This window comes from Dromaius novaehollandiae, chromosome 18, assembly GCF_036370855.1.
Source record: "Dromaius novaehollandiae isolate bDroNov1 chromosome 18, bDroNov1.hap1, whole genome shotgun sequence".
NCBI lineage: Eukaryota > Metazoa > Chordata > Aves > Casuariiformes > Dromaiidae > Dromaius > Dromaius novaehollandiae.
Window position 1 is genome coordinate 3047765 of NC_088115.1, and position 25200 is coordinate 3072964.

The window sequence follows — 25200 nt, forward strand, 5'->3', positions numbered from 1 at the left end:
CCCTTAAATACTCTGCACAATCGGTTTGATAAAAAGGCCATTCCATATTAAAAGCTTCTGCGAACAGCTATTTACAGCAAATACAAATTCACATGGAGCAAATACTGATTTTGCACATCTAGCTAAAGCTAAGAGCTGTACTCACCAACTTCACGCAGATAATGAAAGGTGGAGTTGCTTCTCTGAAGTGACATATAGGAATTTTTGGTTTGGGTTTCTCCTGCAGGGAACGAGAGGGGAATTTAGTGAAGGGGCACAAGGGTTTGCTTGCTATCTTTCGTCTAGGCGCTACTAAACATTAATTGGAAAAACCTGATTTTGAGATCTCATATTAAATAGCCCATCTGTTCAAATGCTTCTGCTCATAATTTTCCCTGTCGTTTCAAGAACTCATTCTGTCTTAGCATAATCTTTGAATACAACTGTGTTTCGGTGAAGTTATACGCTACACCGGATCCAAATCAGCAGCTTTCTGCTGCTCAAAGGAGGACTCGCTCCCCTTCTCCCCTGCTTCTTTCTTGTCCCCAGCTTTCAGCCCTCTCTCCAAACAATTCCCCTTTTCCCTGATCTGATTGCAAGGTAAGCTGTTTTAATATCCTACCCCATAAAAAAAAAAGTTCTTTTTTTGTCAAGTTAATTTTGTGCCACTTTAGCGAGCTCAATCAGCTTATTACGCCGTTAGAGAAGCCTCAGAGCAGGCACAAGGCAAACAGCAGCGGCAAACAGCAGATCTTCGCCTTCCGCTGGAGCTGTTAGATGGCTCAAGCCCAGCTGTGACTTTACTGTGGCTCCAAGTGGCAGAATTTTCTATGGATTCAAAACAGGTTGCAGGACCCCTTCTTGGTGACTGATCTGCGAGGATGGGTGCATGTTAGGTGGACAAACACAGGGGGTCTGTATCAACGACGCTAGTGATATCACCGCAGCAGTGATAGTTGGTGAGTCCTTAATATTCCAGGTAAAAATCAACTCCAAGTGCTTTCATGCAGCTGAGAGCACTCATTAGCTTCCCAGGATAGGACTCAATTTTACACTTACCCTAGTCTAACCGCAGGCTGAGTCTGAGGAGGGGGCCCTGCTCTCCCATACGCCTCCCGCAGCCCTCCTCCGGCCAGATACGAGGACCATGCAACCTCAGGGTAATGTGATTCACAAGACAACTTGGTGGAAAAGTTGTTATTTTGAGGGTTACTTTTCTGCCAGATCAGCTAACTCAGTTAAGTCATCCTTTAGCCACAAGGCCGTTAGCCCCAGTATAAACGAAGCGGTGGGCGCTTGTGGCTGAGGCCAAGGAGCAGAGCCGGACCACCCCTGCTGTGAGACCGGCCAAGCTGCACCCCCAGGTACTGACCCAAAGCCCCGGGAAACCTAGAACCGTCTTTTCACCAGCTTCTGAAGGGACTGAGTCGGGCTGAAACTTTACTCCAGATATCTTGAGCTAATTGCTACCATGAAATTCATACTGCAAAAGGCTGGCTGCTTTCTTTTTTTTCCTTTTTTTTTCTTTTTTGGCCTATATGGTTTGTTTATTGCCATCTAAATATCATCTTTCATTCTTCAGGGAATGAAATGCTGCTGCCTACAATTTTTAGACTCCAGAGGAACCTATCAATTAAAGTCTTACTCGGATACAGTGTGATTATAAATACACATATAGGTTACAGTTAATCACTGAAGCTTGCTTTATTTTAACAGACATTTAACTTTTAATGCAACATGAGCCAAATTCTACTTCCACTTAAAACTGTCAGCAAAGGCTAAGTTTTACCCCATCAACCGAATCCTTTCAGAATATACATTTTTTTGTGTATTTCTAAACTGACTTCAGTCAGTGAGATGTACTCTTGCTTTTCTGCTTAGACCTGGAAGTGACCTCTTTTCCAAAGAGGTTTGCTGCTGTTAGGCATTTTATTAGTATAATTTATTGACTTTGAAAATACCACATCACAAAACTCCACATTCCTCCTCCTATTTTTTCTTCATTAGGGGAAGAACTTTGGTTCTGTAAGTCCTTCTCTAACCAACATACTAGTTCTTTGTCCTGGGTTTACAGAGGCATCTAGGTAAGACGAGAATCTTGACTTCTGGAGAATCACGCTTCATGCAGAAGTATATGAGTTTTTCTAGTACCATGTCAGGTGAGTTGGTGGTCTCGCCACCTTGATCTACACCTAGACAAACTCTAGCTCCGTCGTTCGCATTGCAGTACGAGTCTCCAGCCATCTAGTCTCCTGATGTGGCCTCCTTACCGAAATTAGTTGCTATACAGTATTTAAAATTGGTGATGCATTCTTTCATTGGCTGCCTGAGAAGGTTAGAGCATCACACTTCCCAGCACAATTTCAGATCACAGTAACAATGCAGTAATAGTTTTATAACTAACCTCAGATTCTTCGTAAGTGTAAAATCCTTTTGTTATTTTCTTTTCATCAACATCACAAAATGCAGTTACCTGGCAAAACAAAAGCGGAACACTTCTGTACCGTACTTTGCTACCAGCAGATATGCCACCTGTCTGTAAGTAACTTTAAAGGCATACAAATGAACACAGGAACAGGGCAATGCACTTGGGTCCTCCTATGGCGCTTAAAAATATATTTAATCCTTTTTGTGTATATCTTAATGAGACAGGCAATTTTTGTAGTTGGCTATGAGCATATTATGGTGATCTAAGTTACTGATTGTGTAAGAGAAGACATCTGTGAGACCATTAACTTCATCCTCAGCAGCACGATGAGTACATGAGAAGCAGCCTGTTGAGACGAGCCTCGTGACCTGGACATTTCCATTTAATACCTAAGATCAGGTGATACAAACCCTCCTCTTTCTGCCCACCCCAAGCATATAATAATCCAGAAGATACCTCAGGATAGCAATACTGCAGTATTGCTAAAGATGCTCCAATACCACCAGCCTCAATTCTAGATCAGACCATAGCAAATTTTGGAATTCCCATTTTTACCCCTGGAAAACCCGAATTCTATAAACGTGAATGTGTGTTTCATACTTGTAAACATCCTTGATGACGTGCACAGTTTTGGAGTTTCTTAACTGAAAAGCTCAGCAGATGTGGGATTTAAACACATATATAATTATGCTGCTCTATTTTGCTTATCCTTACTGTAGTTATGCAAGCATTACTTATAGCCCTAGTTGCCAAATATTTGAGATGTTTATTTGCATTCCTTGTAAATATGCCTGCAATCCAAAATATATGGTGGCCTCATTTTTGAACCATTGGGTTGCCAATAACATTTCAGAAGACTTTTAAAAATTAATTTAGGTATGCTTTCCCCTGATTTCCACTGGATCTATTCGTGTTATCTACACAGAACTCTTACACTGAAGCAGAACAGCTAAGTTAGTTAAGGTCTGGCAGAAATCAATTATTCTGGGGAAGGCTGGATAGCAGCTTTAAAAATTGATTAACAACACTTAATATTGAGAAAATTTGAAAAGCCAGACAGCTGTTTATTAATTTCTTGAGTTACATAAGGCTGCAAAAGGCTGGCTTCCTCTCTGTACGTACAAACATCGATCTCATGTTTCCCTCCTTTGATTAAGACGATGATTTTCTTTTACCTAAAGTGACCTCTTTCTGTTTGAGCAGAGGAGGCTGCTGACACAAGAAGATCAGTGTCGTACCGCAGAACTTTTGCATTCTTTTTTGTTATTTCATTCTCGACACACGGTGCCATCTTCACAGCCCAGTGGCAAAGCCGAGGAGGAACAGAACCGAGTTCCCTGTGGTTGCAGGTGATGGCCAGACTGAACTTCATTCTCTTGCACCATAAAAGGTACTTCTAGATCAAAAATGCTTTGGAGATGTTTCCACTAGCCAATGGAGCATTTTCCATTTCCACTGGAGTACGAACTGAGCACATTAGACTACACTGCAAAATTTCCTCTACCCATCTTATTTATATGTCTTTATGCACACACATAGGTGCATATACACATATATATACATACATATATATACACACACACATACATATATATGAAGGCCAGCAAGTGAAAGCTGCTGCAGAAAGACAGGTTGCTTAGCTGTTTTAGTTATACTTCTCATTCTGCGTTAACAACCTTTAAAATTCTCCAGCACGCTGCAAGACTTCAGTTCAGCCACTAACGCCTTACTGTCCTAGAAGCTGCGATAGTTATAAAACAAAATTTAGCAACTCTAAAAGGATATGTCTTCACTGGCAACAGAACGCAGTTTGGGGAATAAATAAAGTCCAAACCACTGACTTTTCTTGCAGTAATTCAAGCTATTTTTTCAGCTGCTCATACTCCGAATAGTTTTTTGTTTTGCTTTTTAACTTTTCACATAACGTAAAGGGAAATTCCATCTACACTTCGATGCCAGGAACTGACAGGTCAGCTGTAAGGTCTGGGCTGCTATCACACTCTGTTCACCTTCAACTTGAGCACGCTATAAGGAAGTTTACATCAAACCTTGACAGCGTATGGATTCCTTCTTAACGCGAATGGCGTTGGAGGCCCCAGCAGCATTCTGGCGGCGCTGGGTTACCAATAATCGCATTACCTTCTCTCATCCTATGCCATAACTCGTGCCATTAAGTGTAGAAAATTATATATACTGTCTTTGACATACAAACCACTCAACCCCAAATTAACCGGCCCGTGAAACTGCTGGGAACAGCAGCTGTGTGCAAAAAAGCCTCAGGCATGGCAGGTAAGTCTGTGGCAAATTCCCCTCGGAAGATGGAAAGGACTCTTAACTGCTTTTGGAGTTACCACTCAGGTATTTCCATGTATAATTTTCAATAGATTCAGCCAGCTTAAATCTGATATCTACAGTATGATAAAACAGGTCAGACTTGAATGGGCAATTCTGCTGCCAGACTATACACCATGTGGGTGGCCAAAATATAAGTCAACTATTTTTCTGCCGCACACTATTTATTTTCCAATTAAAGACAATGTGTGTCTGGAGACACAATTGTTTATCCAGTAAGGAGAATTCAAGGCATCAGGCTTATATGAGCTATTTACTTTAAAATATTAGGCTTAGCCCAGAGTTACCTATTTATTTTCTCGCATTAATGGGCTCCTATCTTGAATCTTTTCTGAAAACCATCTATCCACACAAACTAGTGTCTTACCCAGAAAACACATTCAACGCGATGCAAAATACATTATAAATCTCATTATTTTGCTTTCAGCTGCTTCACACTGTAATTAACAATATAACGCATTGTAGCTTGAGTCCTCAGATTATACTTCAGTTTTAAGGAGATATATAAATGACTAAATATTTTTGTTTTGAACCTCACTTGTACGAAAACCTGTACAATTCCAAAAGAAAAAAGACATATTTCTCTCAGCTAAAAATTGGAAGAGACAGCTCATATCAGCTATATGCAAGCTGTAGAATTAGTATATGTAACTGATTTATAAATTTGGATTGCAAGGTATGTAAACAACGGTGTAAAAGAAGAAGGGAAAAAAGGGAAATAGTTCTCTCCCCCACAAGAGAAAGTTTATACAGCTCAAAAGATATTTACTCAAAAAAAAAAAAAAAAAAGAAAAAGAAAAGAAAGGAAAACTCTGCTGGGGAAGACACTTTTGAGGCAGAGAGAAGCACTTCTCTGGCTGGTTCTTTTTAACAAACATAGCAGCTGCATGAAGGGACACACAGATTGGGACTATCAGACCTCCCTGTGCTAAAAGGAGATTAATGGGCAGCAGATTAATCCTACTCCAAACGTACAACCAAAGGAATCATTAAGAGTCAGCCTGGAGTGCAACTGCAATTATTTAGTTGTTTGAACTGTGTTACTGTTATAAGAAAATTAATAGTTTGTGTCATACTTGACATGTTTACTGCCTTGCTGGCCACTGCAGGGATGCTTCCGTACGCTTCCCCTTCCATTCAGCTTTTCCAACAGAAAAACTAAAAGCTTTCATCAGCCTAATAACATCCGTTTCTGGCGAATGATCTTCGCAGTAATTTATTTCCTCATCTTATTTTCACCCGTGATATGCTTTACTGATCATCTACAAGACGCAGGGAAGCCCAGGAGCAGTGAAGGTCGAGGACGTGTCCTCCTCGCTGCAGGCAGAAGGACACGAGAGGCAAATTCAGTGGGGAAGACAGCAAATACCTTAGCAGAGCACGTTAGAAAACACGAGAAACCTTTTTGATACATGATCACTTGCACGTTGTCTCCTCTCCCTCCTCATTATATTAAGGATGAGTTTTATGAGACCACTTAAGGAAGGCAATCTCCAAACTGACCGACTCAATGAAAGCCTATAGAAGCGGACTGTAGCATGATGAATGGAGATTTTATGGTTATGCTTACGCAGTCCTCCACGCGTTGCAGACCTCGAATGGCCCTCTTGATTCTACTGTTTGTAATTCTTCCATCCAAACTGGTTTGAAGCCTGGGAAGCATGTTAATACACACCTCTGCAAAAGTTAAATCAATTTTAGCCATTCGTGTCAAAAGACAGTGATTAAAAGCCTTATAATGCAAGTTTAAATAGATACGGTTGCTGCCAAACAGAATGAGGCACAAGGACAGGCATAAAAGCCTTCCAGCACACCACACGTGGAATGATGAAACTAATAAGCATATCCATTCTCAGGCATGGGCTCCAAGATTTTCAGCATCAGCATGCTGCTTTTATTCCACCTATTTAGCATTACAGCCACTGGGTATCTTTAAATTCCAAGTATGCATTTCACAGAGCAGTTTTAAGACTCTACGCTGCTAAAGACAGCATTTTCTTCCCTCTTGACACATATATAACATTGCTCCAGAAAATCTTAACGTCAGAATCCAACATCCAGATACAAACAGCACGCAAAATTAGCCTCCAAATACTGTACATACAAAATTCCCTTATTAAATACAACATATAACTACCTTTATGCAAAACAATACGGGAACTACTTGCGACACTCATTTCTCTGGGACAGATAACTAAATCGATTATACCAATAATTTTCCAAGCATGCACGCCTCGCAACCAGTGCTGACGAAAAAGAAGATCCAAGAAGTGCCTCTTGCAGCATGGGAGCAGCAGAGAGATTTCCCTGCCACGTTTAAAGTATTTTCTAAGGTCCAAAATGAAAACTTTGCTTTAGGATGCCCTACACTGGGGATTTAACTGAAGCTTTTAACTTTCATCTCCCTCTTTTTGTTCTGCGAGCTGTCTTCTACGTTGCTTCTACACCATCTTAATTTTTGCTCCATTGAAAGGCGGCTGTAATACTCTTCTCTGTGTTTCTCTGCTTTTACATGCCCCCACTTCAGTCTCTTGTGTTGCCATTCACATATTTTGAGAGTATTTAAAATGCTACAAAAATGACACATTTCTTGCCCTTGTGGGCTAGCTGAAAGGTCATCAATAAAGTCCATGCTTTAGTGATGCAGCTCTGGATAAAGCAGAAAAAGGTGAAGAAAAACTAATAGGAGACAATACTGATGATTTTACATGGTTAATGAGCTAGGAAAAAGGGTGTACAAAATACTTTCTTGCAGCTTTCAAATTTGCCTCTGGTGGATAGGGTTGTCATGTAGAAACCTCATGGGCTGGATGTGTACCAGTACTGTTTCCATGCCACTAATTATGTGGCTGATGCTTATTTTGTGCTTTTCCTCTCCTTTTCCGTTAAGCTACTTGAGCACTATTTTCAGCTATCGGAAATGACACTAAAATGTTAATGCTGAAGTTCTCCTTTCAGCTAAAGTTTGACGGAGAATAAAAGAGCAGACAAGACAGCTCAGAAACCCTCTAGGCGTATGCAGCATCCCAAAAACATTTGGTTTCCATCTTCAGCTGCAAATTATAGACAAGACGGATGTGTTTTAAACAAAAAAAGGTCTGTTTGACTTCACTCTTGCAGAAATGCTAATACTGAACCACTGTCAACTGTGTGAATCAAGAAGGAGACAGCCAGGAAAGAGAATCTCCCTAAGAATACTGAGATCCTGGTAATTAATTCATAAAAAAACCCATAGTAGTTGAATATTTTTTTCCCTGTGTTGCTGTTTAGCAAAAATATTGAGCCTTGGATTTTTGCCTGAATTCTCTGGAGACAAAGTGTTATTTTTTTTATTCACCATGCAGATGTCTGCAGGAAGAGAGAGCATATTACTTAGGCGTCCTTTTCTCTTTTAACATAGTCATAATTCAAATTCAGACTGTTTCCCAAACATACTAAAATAATAGTTTGTTACTGAGTGTGAATAAAGACTGCTGCTTCCTGGAATGGCCAAAACTTTGTTTTCTAAGAAACGGTGTTGTTAGGCGTGTGACGTTTCAAATATCCCGCAACAGCCAAGACAGTATAAGAAATATAATTGCTTTGCTTATCAGGTATCTAAAAATACTAGAAACATGCTTTTTTGAAAAGGATGTTCTCTTATGTTCTCTAAGCTTGACAGTTCAAACTAATTAATCCTCTTGGAGAAAATTTAGTAGAGCTTGGGTTTTTCCATAATTCCAAATAATACAAGCTGTATGTATCATTTTCATTTTTTAAAAGTTTTATTCTTTGCTTTGGGAGTATGTGTCCCATACTTTCTCCAGGTCCTCAGGGCCAGTTCAGAAAACACCCTGCTGCGGCTGCACTTGGCGGCAGAAACCAGGCTCTTGACTCCCCAGGAGATTCCAAATCTCAACACGAGGATGCGGCAACAAGGACACAGAGCAAAGGGGACATCTTCAAGAGTCTAAACCAACTTAAAATATAAAGCCAATTGAAACGAAATTTAGGCAGTTAAGTTATACAGCTTATTTTAACAATCTTACTTGCATTTAAAAGTGTATTAAACCTTTTAAAAATCACACTGTTTTATGCCGCTGGGCCTTCAGAGAACAAAATGGTAATTGTATTGGCACAATACAACATATTTTGTCTTAAGATGCATGTGTAATTCCCTTGTAAAGTTATTTTAAAGCTACTTTAAAGGTACTTTTAAAGCTATTTTACAGAATTGATGCGTTCATATCCCAGGGCCTCCATCTGCAGTAGAAGATTAGATTCTGTAGATTCAAAGCAATACGGACTCGCCAGTATTCTGGTAATCAACAGAATATCTGAAAGTGTAAATTTGGTTAAGATAGTCTTTCAAGGGTGAGACAGGAAAAGTATTTTATTGTTTTTCAGGGCTGGAAAAGATGAGGCAACAACTATTTACAACCTTTGCTCATATGGGATTTTAGAGTCCTTGGCAAGAGCTGAAGATTAGTCACAGAACACCTGAAGGATTTTTTGAGGAAAAGTGTAACACTGAGTTTAACTAGTCCGTTTTGATGTTATTATTTTAGGAAAAAAAAAAAAAAAAGGAAAAAAGGAAAACTGCCATGAATCACCTACTGCAAATTTTATGAATTTATTTCCTGAAACTCAGGGAGCATAATCCTTTGATTAGCCTCTGGAAGGCTGAGATGCTTTAACTATTTCAACAACCTCTTGCTGCTGCCTTGCTATGAAACATCAGGAAGTCATTTAGGCTTCAGCTCTGACCAAGGCAGACAAGACTGGGATCTCGCTTTCGGAAAAGCCAGGAAGTTATGATGGCAATCCTAATCTGCCTGACCAACTAGAAAAAACAGCTTAATCTCTACAAACAGCACTAATTTTATCTGAAAATAGCTATCTAAAAGTTAGGCTTCTAATCTCTCTTGGGATGATAGGAGTCACTTTCCAAAGCTATTTATGATCGCCGGTTGTTGAGAAATACTTCTGAATACTTCAGGTAAGATGCCAAACTTTTAAATGGATGATGTTGGATTACTCTGTAAGACACTAAGAGCCAGGCTGCAACTACATTTTAGCAGTCGTTTTCTGCACAACACCAGCAAAACGAATCACACCGGAGTGAATATTTGGCAAGTGCAACCGCATTTGGCACATACGCTTGCTAAATGCACCTGGTATTAGTATTCAGTATTTAACAGGTTAACGTTCAACGCAATATTTCAATATCAAACTAAAGCATACTGGAATATGTATAATTATAACCTTGACAGAAGCAAAATAATATCACGGCCTGCGACACTGCCAAAGCAAACGTTACATAGAGGTCAGCTGGAAAGAATGCCGAGATCCCAGTTAATTAGAACCACACTGTCAGTGAAGTCGGGAATTAAGGTTGTTGCTTACTGAAGGAGAGGTAAGCTTTAGTTCCTCAGCAGCAAAATAGCACAAAAACCAGTATTATTTTTCTCTTGCCCTTTCCATCCTCTCTGCGGTGGCATCTTCAAATTATTGTGTTGGCTGTACAGGATGTGAAGCTGTGAATGAGTCACCTATAGAAGTAGGCAGCAAGTGTAACCCAAAGCTAGAGATTTGCTGTATCTTAATATCAATTTCCATTTTGGCTTGGCACATTATAAAAAAGAAAAAACACCTAAGATGGTGTGGCCACAAAAACAGCATAACCTGTTTTCTACTTTACATTTCAAAAATCCCTACAGAGTATTAGCAGACAGTCTGCATCTCTTCCACTGGCAACTTATCTCCTAATCCTCAAAATTGTACAGACAGGAAAGCATAATGGATGCTGGCAACTTAGGGGAATTCAAAAAGCATCCTGCAAAATACTAACTAAAAAGAACATTTTCACAAAACCCCCAAAGTCATGTGCACACGGCACTGCACAACGGAGGTGACTCAACACGTGCAATGGACCGTTCTGCCCTCTGTGAGCGAAAGCACTCATCAGAGGCACACTGCTTCTCATCTTCTGCCCTCATACAGTTCTCCACCACCGCAGGGTGACGGTGGAAGAAGGGTGGCACCGCAATGTCAACCAGGAACTCTGATGTTGCTTGGTTCCTGTGTGAGCATCCATCACTTCTGTTCAATAACTTCCACTATGGGTTTACACATTTCTTCTCTTTGTATATGCGTGTGGTCTGAGGGCCGCTACATTAATTAGGTTTATATATATATTTGTCATTCTGTCTTCCCACCCATATTTTCAAGAAAAGAAAACACATTGGGTAATAAAATGAATGTTATGTGACTGTTTATAAGAAACAGCCATCTGAAATTAGCCCTAAAGCCTTTATCTAACAAAAAGTTATTACACGAAAGAGTATGCTATAAAAGAAAGGTATTTAAACTCTCAGACAAACCTCTCCTGAGAAAAAGCTGTCATTGCCAAACACAACTTCCACATTTTCAAATAAATTAATTGTAAATTGAATTAGATATTCATGTATAATAGTCTCTCCTTGCCTCTTCCCCCTTAGTCCCCCTTCTTTTAAAGGCTCGAGCTTTTCAACAAGGAGTTACAATGCAACTCCTCAGAATACAAACCAGGCTGCTTAGCATCTCATAAGGACCCCTCTAGTACCCACTTAGGAACTGGGCAAATACTACACACGTATGAATCATTACAGACAAGGCAGCTTAGTACTACGCCATCCAAACAGAGTTACTCTCCACTCACCCAGCATAGCTAGCTCCTACAAAAGCCAGTGACCCAGCAGTGGGCCATAAACAGTGACATAAGCATGGTAATACCTCAGCCATGCTACACAGCAGCAGGAAGGGGCAATACTGCATATGCTGCACTACGTACCTACCATACACCAGAGATACGTAATGCAACATTTTAAAAAAAGGAAGTCATTAGGCAAAATATTCAGAATATTCCCAATTCAGGTTTATCTTCATCTAGTACCTCTTTGGCCATACGATACCGTACAAGAACCTGACTACATTATGTAACAAGAAGCAAGGCGGCATAGGAGAGAGAAGAAAGCGCTTTTATATCAATTTTACCCACTCTTAATAGCTCACCTTTTTCTGATTAGCTGGTGACAAGCTTCTGTAGAGCTTCTTGCCCTGTTTGCCAGCGTTCCAGATGGTGAACGATGTCCAGTAGCTGAGGACTCGGTCTTCAAGAAACCTGACTCGGTGGTTCCAGATGGTTCCCCTGGACAATTACAAAAATGGTGGAGTTTGACTCCCTCAAACAAAACTCATTTGGATAGATTCAAAGTTGTAGTTGACCAACTGTTATTTTCAAGAAACTTTATAGAAAATCACATCAGTGTGAACAACTGATGATTCCAGCTGCCCACCAAACACACTGCTGTACCAACACGTGACCTGTTCGGTAACCTTGCAGTACATACTGGCAAGCTAGCTCTTAAACCCAAGACGTACTCTTCCAGCTGCCCACGCATTCATTCTCCTTTTTCAATACAAATTTGGAACGTCAAACTCAGTACTCTAATCTACCCATGCATACAGCCCAACGCTAGAATGGAAGTCAGTTTACATCGTGGTGTCCAGCTCACGTCTTCAACAAGTCACTTTTCAAAGCTCAGAATCAATGGACAACTGTACAGGAACAGATAATCACTGAACTCCAAAGTCACATAGCACAGAAACAACCAGCGCTTACACAGCATTTAACACTTGCGACTGTGCGCACACACACAGGAGAAACAAAATTAAAGACAGTGATTTAATTTTGAAGTCTTCAAAGTCTTATTCAGCAGTGATATGAATAACTGACTGTGCCTTTTTTTTTTTTTTTTAAAGACGATCTTTATAAGAAATAGCATTTCTAGAAACAAAAGAGCAGTGAAACAAATCACTGGAAAAATTGTTATTTTTGAAAAAAAGCTGTATGCCTGATAAAACGTCTTAAAATGTGCTTTAAAAAAACAGCAAGATGGCTCTTTCTGGTCTGTGTCCTATTATAGCTTTATACCTTCACATTTGAAATAAGTTCCAATCTCAGCTACTCATCTGATCAGGTGCCCACCTTCTCCTCTCCAAGTGCAGCTTGTCATTTTATAGAAAAATCAAAATGAGTTCAAGTTTCCTCAACATTATGCAGCTCAACTGTCCATGAAGAACAGGTGGGAAGATAGTGAGGAACAGGAACTGCTCTGTTAACAAACTTGTATAAATCTTAATGCAAGGGATTTTGTGTTGTGTTGTTCCTTCACAGTCCTGAGCTATGGTTTGAAAAATATCAAACCATCATAGCACTGAGACATATGGATTCCTCCTGCGACTATTAGTTAGATCCAGAGAGTCCACTTCACTTTAGCATGAGATTTTTGAGCACAGCCCGATCCTTACATGGCTGCTTAGCACTTCATCACTGATTGGGGTGTGATAACTTGGAAAGAACTTCACATACGAACAAATGTACCCAAGAAGAATAGCTATGCCGTATAAAGTTTTAGCAGTGCTTTGAAGACTATAGGGCTGTACACCAGCACTTCAACTAATGGAAAAAAATCTTGGATTTGATTGCAAAACTATTCTAATGAAACCCCAAGCTGCACCCCTGCTGCAAAGCTTTAGCTGCTGCTGGCATCCTCCAACACTTGCCTTTCTCCCTGTTCATTACAGCACACTGTATTCCCAGAAGGAAAGGTAGAGGAAAGAAATATGAAGGTCAAGTATTTTTCCAGGATCACGTTCCTAGGAATTCTAGAGCTTCTGCTAGCTTCTAGAAAGGAAGATTAATACTCTACACATAAATGGAAAGTTTTTAAAACTCATTTGACTTTGAAATGCAGCTTTAGGAGAAAAACACTGTATTATATTCCACAGGTACTTCTTAAGACTCCAAAATCTGTTCTGTTAACTTGAGTGACACAGTCATGTTTCTTTTCTTCTTGAGTCTGCAAAGCCAAGAAAGCCAAGGAAGAATTAGGCAAGCTTACAAGGCATAAAAAGAATTTTTTAACTAACTTCTAGTTGTAGGGAAACCTGAAAATAGAGCTAATACAGAGGGGTGAGTCAGGTTCACAGGGTCATTAGCAGTAGAGCAATGATCACAAAGAACCCAGCATGACTCTTATCTTTCTAAACATTGTGTGGCTACAAGCTAGGAAAAAAGAAAGAACTTAAAATATTTTTAAATTTGAACTAGGAGCTCCTGTCCAAGAGAGGCCTGCTAACTGAGTTGTCAAAGGCTCTGCAGTCAGTAGCAGGAGCAATGGCAAGGATGTTGGGAAGAAGCCTAAAATTGGGTGTCTCTATGCACTAGCTCTCACCATCATATCACCTTCAAGTTAATATGGAACAGTTATAATCCAAAATATACCATATGTTAATGTTAATATATGTTCTTTTTTTAAAACTGTATCAAAGTTACAAGGCTGTGGTGACTGCCCAGAAAATCTGCAGCTGTTGTGATGCAGTGATGAGTTTTAATAACCCACAGCTTTTGACATAAGCAAATCACACACATCTCAAAACTGGAAACTAATTTTTATGCTTCAAAGCCTTCACAAACTAAAGATAAGTTGTGCTATGATGTGATATTCACCTATCAATTATTTTCCATCTCTGAAGTAAAACAGAATACATAAAACCTCAAAAAAAATCATAAAGCAACCTGTATATTACTTATCTGTTCAGCTTAATACTGTAGAAAACCGTATTGTGCAGCTTAACTTTGATTACAGAAACGTAAGATTTATAAAAAAGCAAAATAAACCTCTCATGAACGTGAGGCATGAAAAACCGAGTATGTTGGGTTACAACATATGTACATACATTGCAGGACAAAAAAACCCCCGTAACAAAACAAAACCACCAACTGAACATTCAGACTGCAAAAGTACCAAAAAATTAGGTGATGCCAAATTATGCCCCCTGTGAAACTTTAACTAAGCTGCCTTCAATACCAAAACAATATTAGGCAGCAAGATAGCTAAGCTCTGGATGACAAAGAAACTGAGGAGATGGATACTTTCTCGACCTCCCCAGTACAAGGGACTTGAGATGCACAGGAGTCCACCTTTGGACACACAGAAAATGTTTCAGCTGGTTACAGAGATGCCCAGGCACATTCAGTACCGGGGGCTTCCAGAGAGTGTGTACTTGCATATGGGTACCTATAGCAGATGGGTACCTATATTCCACAGAAGGCCCAAATAAAATGATCCCCTGCGAAGATTTCAGACCGAAGTACATTCACTCACCCAGTTTTATCTATAAACGTTGTATTCAGTATTGCAAGTGTGGAAAGTATGAAATAGGGGAGTTGCACTCAGAAATTAAAGGATGTGAAACTCATTAAACTCAGAAGTGATTGTATCACTATCCGAATACAAGAGTATCATTAGATAACTTCATATAAGCGCCAATAAATGGCTCTTAAATACATATTTTACGTTCTGAAATGAAGCCAACACACACAGCACTTCTGATTCTTTGCTTAAATTGCCAGTTACAAGAAATTCTTAAGAAGATACATTATTGAAAAATGTCTGCTATAATCCTAAACAGAAAACGCTAACACAAAAGAATTTTAAAATTACATCCCCAGATTCTGTGTGCCCATTTGTGTAAAAATTTTAAGATACATCAGACACTCTGAGGTCTTGAGGTGCAACCCTGAAACTCTTCTAATGGCTTCAGGCTGAGATCGCCAGGTAGATACGGAATTGAGGGGAGGTCCTGGTGACCGCTCTTTAATTAGAGTGACAACTACAGGCTTGGTCTTTGTGAAAACTTGCTCTGCACACGTATAGTTCACATGTTGAAGCCAAAAGTAGTTTACAGAGTGTCAAAAGAGAATTTCAGTTATCCCCTTCAGGCTTCCGGTTCACCTAATTTGCCACATTTTTGGATCTTTCCAGAGTAGATAACTGGGCTTCTTGCCTCGAGGGATAAGGGAATGCCATTTTCCCATCCTTTGGGAGCCAGTGCAGGTGCAACAGATGGGAACTGTAGCAACGTGCAAAGGCTGATTAAAGACAGTGCCTGAAACGATCTCAAAGTTGCACGAGCCACTTCTCACAAAAGATTCTCACAGTTATTTTCAGATTTCACATTATTACATTTTCACAGCCACGAGCAACAGCTAGAAGGTATTATTACCCCATGTTATCCCAAATCAGGGCTGCTTTTTCCTAGCCGTGTCAGAAAGGATTAAAGCGGCACTTTTCCGGTAGCAGCTAGTATCCTTTCCTAGCCTATATTCACTTAAGGAGATTTTCCTCAGCCTGAAGCTGGGATGCAAATTCTGACTGTGGAAGTTGATACCTGCCTCCTAATGCTCCTTCTTGAGCCAAATTCTTGATGGACGCTGGCTTTTGCTTCTTTCATTTTCTTGCCACTTTTTTTACTTTCCAAAAGATATATCAGAAGCACATATTTTTCCCTTTGGAAAATCACTGCCAAGTCTTTCAGAATTTTCCTAAGCTCTCATCTGCCACGGCCCCTCAGTGCTCATCAGTTACGTAGAGTCTGGAAGGAAGAAGAGGAGTCAAACTTCTGCAGGAGTGAAATGAGGGTATTCATGCAGCGGCTGAAAACGGCCGTGGAGTACGCTCCTCCGGCCCGAGCAGCTACGACCATGCCATCCACCCAAATAACACAACAATGGAGCTCTGTTAAAATGCGTGGTGACCTCCTGAACGAGCGCAGGAGTCAAGAAACATCTGCTCTAGTCCTATTTTGAAAATGAAAGATAATGTGGCAATAAAAGCTATATGATTTAATGTCTGAGCTCTGCTAAACCTCTCCATCCTGCCTGACTCCCGTTCCCCTCCTTCCCCCCAGCAAGGCTGCTGAAGTGCATCAGCAGCATGAAGACAGACGTACAGCAAGTGCCCAACCTCATAAGCAGAACTGAAACTGTAGCCAGCGACTACTGTCCACAGTAACACTATAAATCTGTGTATCTGTCCTCTTCTACACACCTTGCTCCTGCAAGCCACTCAGGTGACAACGGAGAGGAAGCCAAGCTATTGCTTCAGTGGCTATTTAATCAGGACAGGATAATCGAGTTTTAGGTGAATATCACCAGACCGGGAACCCAGAGACGGCAGAACAGAGAACTTTTGAATTGCAGAGGGAGAGCGGAAAGAACAAGATTTTTTTCGAGTTAGCTTTGCAGGCAGATTCCAGGGTCCTTAGGATCCACAGGAAAATCAGAAGTGAATCTCTCTTGAACCTTGATCACGCTGGTGAATAAACTGATTTTTTTCTTTTTTTTTTGAGAGTTGTTGTTCTGTTGAACTTCACATGAACTTATTAATTGCTGGACTATATCATCCCACTGAGTTATTACATTTACACTGTTAATAGGTTCTATTAATGTCCGAGTTCATCTTCAGGCCGTGGGTCATTAACTGAGGCATGCTTTGCATTGTGGCCTATTTTTCATGAAAGGCTTATTAAGAAAGACAGAGACTATCAATGTTAATGCCATTTGCTTTTCAAGAATCTAATGAGGTCATTAGTTTCTGTGTTTAATTGAAGTGCCAAATGCAGGCATAGGAGATAAAAATGCAGCCGACCTCCCCTCTGTTTCAGCTGTACGGCAATACGTTACGCTATTGCTCTCTCCTGTTTATTTTCGGATGAATTTTTTTTGCAGGAAATGAAGCAGGCATTCCTTTGCTCATCAGCGATACAAGACCCGCGGCTCAGAGTATCTCCGAAACAGCCCGACGTGGCTTTTGCAGTAAACGCCTGTTCTCTTTGTTTAGACGACACGGAGCTTCTAGTGCCTGAAACCAGATGGTTGTCATAGGTTATGTAATTTTGGTTATTTCTGCAGAATGAGCTCCTACAATATTATATTCGTTCTGAACACACACTATAGGAAATTACTGTAAACTATTTAAGTATGCTTCACATTTTCTGCATAAGAGAGAATTGCCTGAATCTCAGAGGAAATGTTTTTTAAAAAAATCCCTATTTTTTTGCATGTATTAAATTTCTCTTGAGCAAAGGTTTGTAAATTGTTACAAAGATTGGCAACCTACGCCAGCTGCCCGCCTTCACGAGCAACAGTACATAAAGATGAGTATAACTTTTTATTGCTCATCTTGTATCACGCTGACTTTCATCTCACAGTGCAGTACATTGTTTTATACACAGTTCCTTTTTCTCCCCTTTGGCAAGATAAAAATCTATGAATTTTACAATATTTTTATTATACACTGAACTTTCTTACTACAATATTTCTCACTATAAAGTCAGTTCTGATATTGTATCAGATCAGTGCAATGTAGCTTTGTAGCACAAAGTACACATAGCCCTGGGACACAAGCCGTAATGTGAGAGAAAATGATTTAGATCTGAGAGATACAATGTGTGGGATTTTGTGTTGTAAATCCCATACTGAAGAGAAGTTTTGCTCATTCACATTTAGCATGTATCCATCATAGACTTCAAATAAAATTACACTGAGAACATTTATATATCTGTATGCCCCTAATGAAATCTAAATATAGACCGTGCTTCATTCAGACTCCGTCACATGCTCAAAACATTTAATAACGTAGTCCGACACCTCCAGGCTAAGGGAGGAGGCAAGTAAGTTTTTGTTTCCTGTTTCACAGATCCTTTCACCTCTAGGTATTCGTTCCAGAAGGATACTAATCCTAGCAAATGATTTAAAAAAAAATTGTTAACGTTTGCAATTATATATCACCAAATCTAAAGAACTCAGTGTTGCTTGCCAACTAGTTTTATATATATATTAATAAGTTCGAAAGTGCAAAATCAAGCCTCAATCATCAAGTCCTATTATCCAGCTTACTGCAAACTTATTTCACTTTTTAAAGACTGAAATTAGACAGAAACCTTTAAAAAAAAAAAAAAAAAGCTTTCTTACAAGTGTCATCTTGCTCTCAGCCAAGATACTAACTTGTTGGGAGTTTACTGCTCCCAGAGTCAGGTCTAGGCTAACTCAGAAAATTGAAAGACAACATAGGCCAATGTCAAAAAGCAAAATGCCACAGAAAACTGCCCAAACAAAACACACAATCAAAAAAGGCATCTGGAAAAGGTAGAACACACATCGGAAAAGCTGGGGTGACCATGAGAAAAACTGGGAAAGACCCAACTTAAGTTTTAAACTTGAGCCTTCGTGAGGATACAACTCAGGCAACAAACAGGGGAACAAGCCAATAACGAGAGTGGTTACACAACTCCGCACTTGAAAGTTCACACAGAACATTATTAACAGTGCCACCGACCGAAAGCCAACAGGAAGAACGGCGAGCCTGACTTCTTCGAACGAGACAAGAAAGACGCCAATTTGGACATGCAAACGGCACATCTGAAACAGCTTACAGCATTTCCACATTCTCACAGTGTGTTGTAATTCAGGGTGCTCATGCCCCACAACCTTGTAGATCTGAATAAGCAACAGCTTGCAGTAAATTCTGAACAAACTCATTTCCAAGAATAAAATGTTTTCCCACAGATACAAGCAACAACCTTCCAAGAGTTCGAGCATCCCGTGATGCCTGGCTGAAAAGTTTGCTACTAAGTGCCAAAACGATCATGCACAACAACAGGAAAAAGAACTTACATTTAAATACCAATAAAAGGAAAATAATTTATCTCAGATTTGTTTACAAAATCCAGAGAGGATCTTCTCTTTGCTTTGGATGAGCGTTTCAGAGTTGAATGACTTTATGTATATATACACATAAATATAGAAAGTATATATACATATATACTATATATATACACACACATACACTATACATACATACATATATAAAGATCTATAGTGACATTAACCATGAGTATGATGCTCAGCTGGTATGCTACAGTATTTACAGTAACACAGTAATATAGTAATTTATAACTAAAATATGCACATAAAAATATGATTAGTTTTACTAGTCACTTCTCCAGAGCCATACAAGCAGGACTCACTGAAAAGTGTATTTATCTTGTTAATTAATAAGAAAATGTTTTACTTAATTACCACTGTGATTCTGGTGCAGGACTTCTAAATGAACAGTATGACTTACATGATTTTTAATTAATAATAATACACAGGAAGAGAAAGAACCATTTTTATTGTTATGACTCAGGCTCAGCTTGCAGGACTTGTGATCAGGAAAAACATCTTTGATGGCTAAGATGAGCATGCAGAGGAATCACCTATCAGCAGTTTAATATCATCTTCTTTTAGGGTAAAACAGCACTGTAAAAGCAGTAGGCAATGACTTCTATGGAAGCACCTCAGATAATTACTCCTAAACATCCACAGGTATTTTTCAAACCTCACTATTGATGATTTAGATGATTTAAACCTTTCAAAATAGGCAAATAAAATACATGAGTGTGGTAAATTATCACATGAGAGGTTTAGTTTTCATTAATTTTTCTGAAGTAGGCTTTTGTTGGTATTACAAAAGGGTCTGTTTACTTTTTTTAAACTAAGATAGTTCTTTTGGAAATTAAACTTTAAAATTAGAAAATACATTTTCTTTATCATGTTCCACTTGGCAAGAAAATATGTGAAGCAAAACCTCATATATTAAAAATCTTGTAATACAGATATCCCAACAAAATCACCACTGGGGTATGTTTCAGCCATACTCTAGCAATTGCCTTCAAAGTGCTGAAGAAGTTGCTGCTTCACTGCTTGCTTTTGCCGTGCTCAGCAGACATGATACATAGCCATACGAAGTGTTTGCAATTTACTGTGAGGCTAAAACTCAGGTGCTTTAAATAACCAGAGAGGTTATTCAGGCAGCTGATGAGCTCTCATGTGCTCAGCTACAAAGTTTCAGTTGAGGGGATGGTAACTGGAAGTTGAGAAAATAGTATTGCTGTAATGCAATCCTCAAAACAATCCTCTTACAATACCTATCATGAAGTTATTTCTAAAGAACAGTTGCAAAGACTAAACTTCTTAGTATTTTTTTCTTGGATATAATTCTTTTCACACAGGTCACCCAGCATGTGCCTATGTTACCAACGGATATGACAAAGAGAACGAGTGGTGTTTGATGTGCTGTGATATGTGACAGCTCTACAATCGTACATCCACTTCATGCCTTACCGGTAAAGACATTTGTGCCATTCGCCAGCACTGGGCATCCCACCTTGCATGGATAGAGAGCTAAAGGCTGGAGGACCTTGCATGCACATTGCAAGTGGAGAACTTCAGATGGCAACCTGGCACGTGACTTGACTTTGGTTTGATCAGGAGGGAAATATGTTTGACCGCATCAGTTCTGTGCTTAGTGCTTCCTGCAAGGCTCTGAGCAGAGAGCACACACTCACGCATTACAGTATGTTCCTCAAAAGCAGATTACAGGGAAAAAAAAACGAGGAAGCTAACCTTCCATCATCAAAATAGGCTACTACCAACATATGATAGGCTTATAGTTTGGTCTTTTTTAAAAAACAATAAAACATAACTAGGTATTGTACTGCCTGATGTCTGAAATAAGAGATTAAGCATCTCATCTTTGTTGCCAATCATCCAAGGCGAAGCTAATTTTTATGCACTACAAAAATACGCAACTTACTCCAGAACAGAATGAGTAGCAGCCTGGGGATGGTAACGGTACAGCAGGAGGCAACAGTTAACTCGAAAGACTTCACCGCCCTTTTCGATATGCTTATAGAAAAACAGCAAATCTTCTGGAACACCCTGGAAGAGAAGCAGATATTTCAAACCAAGAAGTGACCACCATGCATAGTTCATCAGATGGCATCTGAGTCAACATTTCACTTTCCTGCCAACCGAATAAGGTTTAACATCATTTTATTCATATTCTTTACATGTCATGCCATGAACTTACCCAATAGGTCATTATATAAATATACCTGTAGAAAAGATAAAGCTAATAAAAAAGCAGTGCTGTTTGAAAATGAAGTACAGCTCACCACAAGGACAGAGGTGAAGAAATAAACATCATCTCATTTTGACAGGGTTATAAAGCTTGACACAGGTTAGTCGCAAAACAGATAAACCCAACTGCTTAACAGTTCAAAAAGCCTAAAATGCTAAGTAACCCAATAATTTACTGAAGGGAATCAGTGATTTCAGAACAGTGGTGGTTTTTGCTTTAACAGTGCTTCTTTGGATGCCATACACATACATATACTGGTCTCCACTTAAGAAAGGTGAATCAGGCCCTAAAATAAGAGATATGAACCTTAATAAAAAGCCTTAGAATGATTCAAAGCCTGCAAATAATTTTTTTTTCTTGCCACTTATTTCTATGCAACATTCTTCCTAAGGGTAAGCTCTAGGAAACATAAGAAATCTCATGAGCATATGCAAACATTTCCCATCGAAGTCATACAGTTGTCTCGCCAGAGATGCAGTGCCAGAAGGTCAATCATATGGCACGTAGTATTCGACTGCATGTCATACATATCAAAGCATAAATCCACATTTAAATCCACCTGCCCTATACTGAAGGTGAAAAGCAGCACCTATTTACATTTTGCAATGGCCCAAATACTTGAAAAATTAAAATGTGTCTAGAATGTTCAATTTTTGAATGTTTAAATACTGATTCTCCTTTCCTCAAATCCACTGTTTAAAAATTCGCATGACTTTATCAGGCTAAAAATCTTTGCTATGAGAACTCAGGTGTGCCAGCTAAAATACATAAGTGTAGCATCAATAAAAAGCTGAAAGGTAACATGACAAAGTCATAACTATATATGCTCGAGAAGGAAAAGTAAAGGAAGGGCAAGTCAGGGAAGTATATTTAGTTCTGTAGGCAGTATTACATACATGAATGTGAACAGGGGCATAAACCTCAACCTCATCTGTAGGTATTCTATTTTGACACAGAAAAATAATGAAAGTACAAGCTAAATTAAAAAAAAATTACTTGAATTTTTTCCCCGTTACTACAGCTTCTGAGTTTTTTCCGTAATTAAGAAAAGGAGATTCTCTAATTGAAATGTGGGACACACAATCACCCTGTGGTTTCTTCTGACTTTCTAGTTACAAGATCAGTACAGCTCGGGGTTTGTTTTTCATACCCGGCCACCACACTTAGTGTTCATCTCAGACACAGTCTGGACTGAGCAGCTGGGGCCAGGGAGACAAAAAAAAGCTCGGAACCTGAAAAACAAATCCAAAAAACTCAAATGAACATAGGTATTTTGGAAGAAGTCAGAACCAAATCAAGCTCTACACTTTGCAGCTCCAGACTTCACTATAGAATAGATTGACTTAAGACACTGAATTTGACTGTGCTCCCAAATTCTGAAATAAAACAGATTCTCATCTGATTGCTTGGCAAGGGCAGCTTATCCATAATGGCTGTTTTCCTTTGTAGTTATTTGTCCAATTTCTAGTTCAAGAGCTCAGGTGCAGAAGAAAACTTTTACACAACTTTGCAAAGTTTATGCTTTATATGAACTTATTTTGATGGTCACAAAAGGAATCTGGGGGAGGCTGGAGAAGACAGCAACCACAACCAGCAGGAAAACAAAAGAAAAACACGTGAACTCAAATTCCTTCCATTTATCATGCAGCCATTTCTATTCTTTCCTTATTCTCAACTTCAACGGAAGACTGAGCATCGACAGCAAAGTTTCAACCTTAAGTCTATTTTGCAGTCACACACTAGACTCTGTTAGGCTGGACACAAATTTTACAGCATGTATCAGCTTCCTGCAGTAGATATATTTTGATTCAGTGATATCATTACATCACATACTTGCAAATCATTTTATTTTGGACATGCATTTACATTATTCATCGGTATCATTAAAAGGTATGGTAAAAAAAGAAAGTTACTACAAAAGTGAGAGAATCTTTCCAACCGCTGTTCGGTTCTGGAGGGCTCTTCTGCTTTGCTTTAACTGGCAGACGTATTTCTGAAACAAAGTCCGCTCCCCCCAGGAACGAGCAGGTGCCTTGTGCTGCTCAGCAGCGGCCTCTCGCATTACAAAGCAGCAGCCCTGCCATGCATTTTTCAGGGGAGGAAAGATGTTGACCATGTTATAGATCCTGCAGGGATGGGACTTCCTACGGCTCTTGGGCGCGTAAGGTTGCTGCAGTACAAGAGTTTCTTCCCAACTGAGACATATTATTGGATCCAGACGGCATTTTGAACACCAGAAATCTTTGCCAAACAACTGAACTTTCAAGGGAGAAGCTGCTTAACCACAACAGGGTATTTTGAAGTATTTTTGGAAAATTAATAGCTACAGCTAAAAACATCAATTAACAATCCAGTAATTTAGCAACAGGCTACCACAAAAAACAATTTTCAGAATGAATAAATACAATTAAGTTGCACAGGATGCATGTTACTGGACTACATAAAGACTTTTCCACATTATAGGCAAAATCCAACCCTCTGTGCTCTGCTGCACTAAGGGCTATGCACTACCGGATCAGCTTATCACCCTACTGATTACAACTCCTAGGGAAAACTGTAATTTGCACCTGCTCTGTCCTAAGCAGCTTGCACCATTCAAATTAATAGCTCACTTTAGCTTATTGCTCCTAAACAAGTGAAGGATTTGTGTTTACCCAGTATTTTGGGCACGTATCACTTGACTGTGCTGATGCTTGGCTGTACGGATGAGGGGATGATTTTGCATATACCATGGGATATCAAACAGCCTAGCTTGAACTAAGCGTATTCCTTGTTCAGGGAGTAAGCTCTAAATATTTGACAATTTTTTCTTGCCACCTCCTTATTGCTGTTCTGGTTTCCCACTCCTAGCAGATCACTGTGCACGAAGCAGTGCTCCATGCTATAATGTACCATAGTGCTCAACACACACATTTGGCAAGCTGCAAGCCAGCTACCACTGCAACAAGCAATTCTGGTTATGACTTTTGCAGCTCCAGCATCAGAAATTAGTGCCTCATGCCCACCCTACATGCTTACCAAAAGGAGGATGAGAATGTGGAGGGTGAGGGTACCAATCGGCAATTTTTGGAAGGCTTTGAATGAAGGAGTTGCCCTCTGTGCAATGCTGTTGCTGAGCCCCTGTAACAAGTAGTGCGCGGTGAGAGATCATGCTGTAGACCTGGGATGACCAACAGTAACTACTGCAGAAGTGTAGGATGACAAAAGCCCTTTTTTAGGTCACTTGGGTAGAACTTATCATCAGGCTGTAGAGGCATCAACACAATACGAGAGCTGTCTTTCTACAGGAGATGTATTCTGCCACAGAATGAAGACTCCTCTGTCCCATCTTCCCTGTCTATCTCCCTTCCCTCCTTCCAGCCTTCTCTCAGTCATCCGTGACTTGCACTCTTCCCTGTCCTCTTACCCCTGCCAGGGGCTCTAGTAGGGCTGGCAGATCCTTGTGAGCAGCACCAGGGCAGATTTAAGCCTGTGCCAACCAGTCTAGCTTGTGAAAATGGGAATCTAACCCTCAAAGGTTTGTATTTGCATAATACATGCGTTTTAACAGAAAGTGATGTAAAACAAGGCAAGGAAAGTAAATCTATTTACACATCAAAAAAATCTTAA

General features: G+C 39.7%; 1 protein-coding gene across 8 annotated transcripts in view; it reads right to left on the bottom strand.

Annotated features, from left to right (window-relative positions):
• The window catches only part of B3GNTL1 (UDP-GlcNAc:betaGal beta-1,3-N-acetylglucosaminyltransferase like 1), a 141220-nt gene that overhangs the window by 13182 nt on the left and 102838 nt on the right, over positions 1 to 25200 (bottom strand). For 6 of the 8 annotated variants that reach the window (XM_064522458.1, XM_026120585.2, XM_026120584.2 and 3 more), the window contains exons 8-11: positions 21265 to 21389; positions 11792 to 11927; positions 2384 to 2452; positions 146 to 220 (exon numbers count right to left, since the gene is read on the bottom strand). In XM_064522458.1, the coding sequence (XP_064378528.1) occupies positions 146 to 220; positions 2384 to 2452; positions 11792 to 11927; positions 21265 to 21389 (405 nt within the window). The remainder of the gene's footprint in view (positions 1 to 145; positions 221 to 2383; positions 2453 to 11791; positions 11928 to 21264; positions 21390 to 25200) is intronic. The other 2 variants (XM_064522460.1, XM_064522462.1) reach the window with 1 other exon arrangement.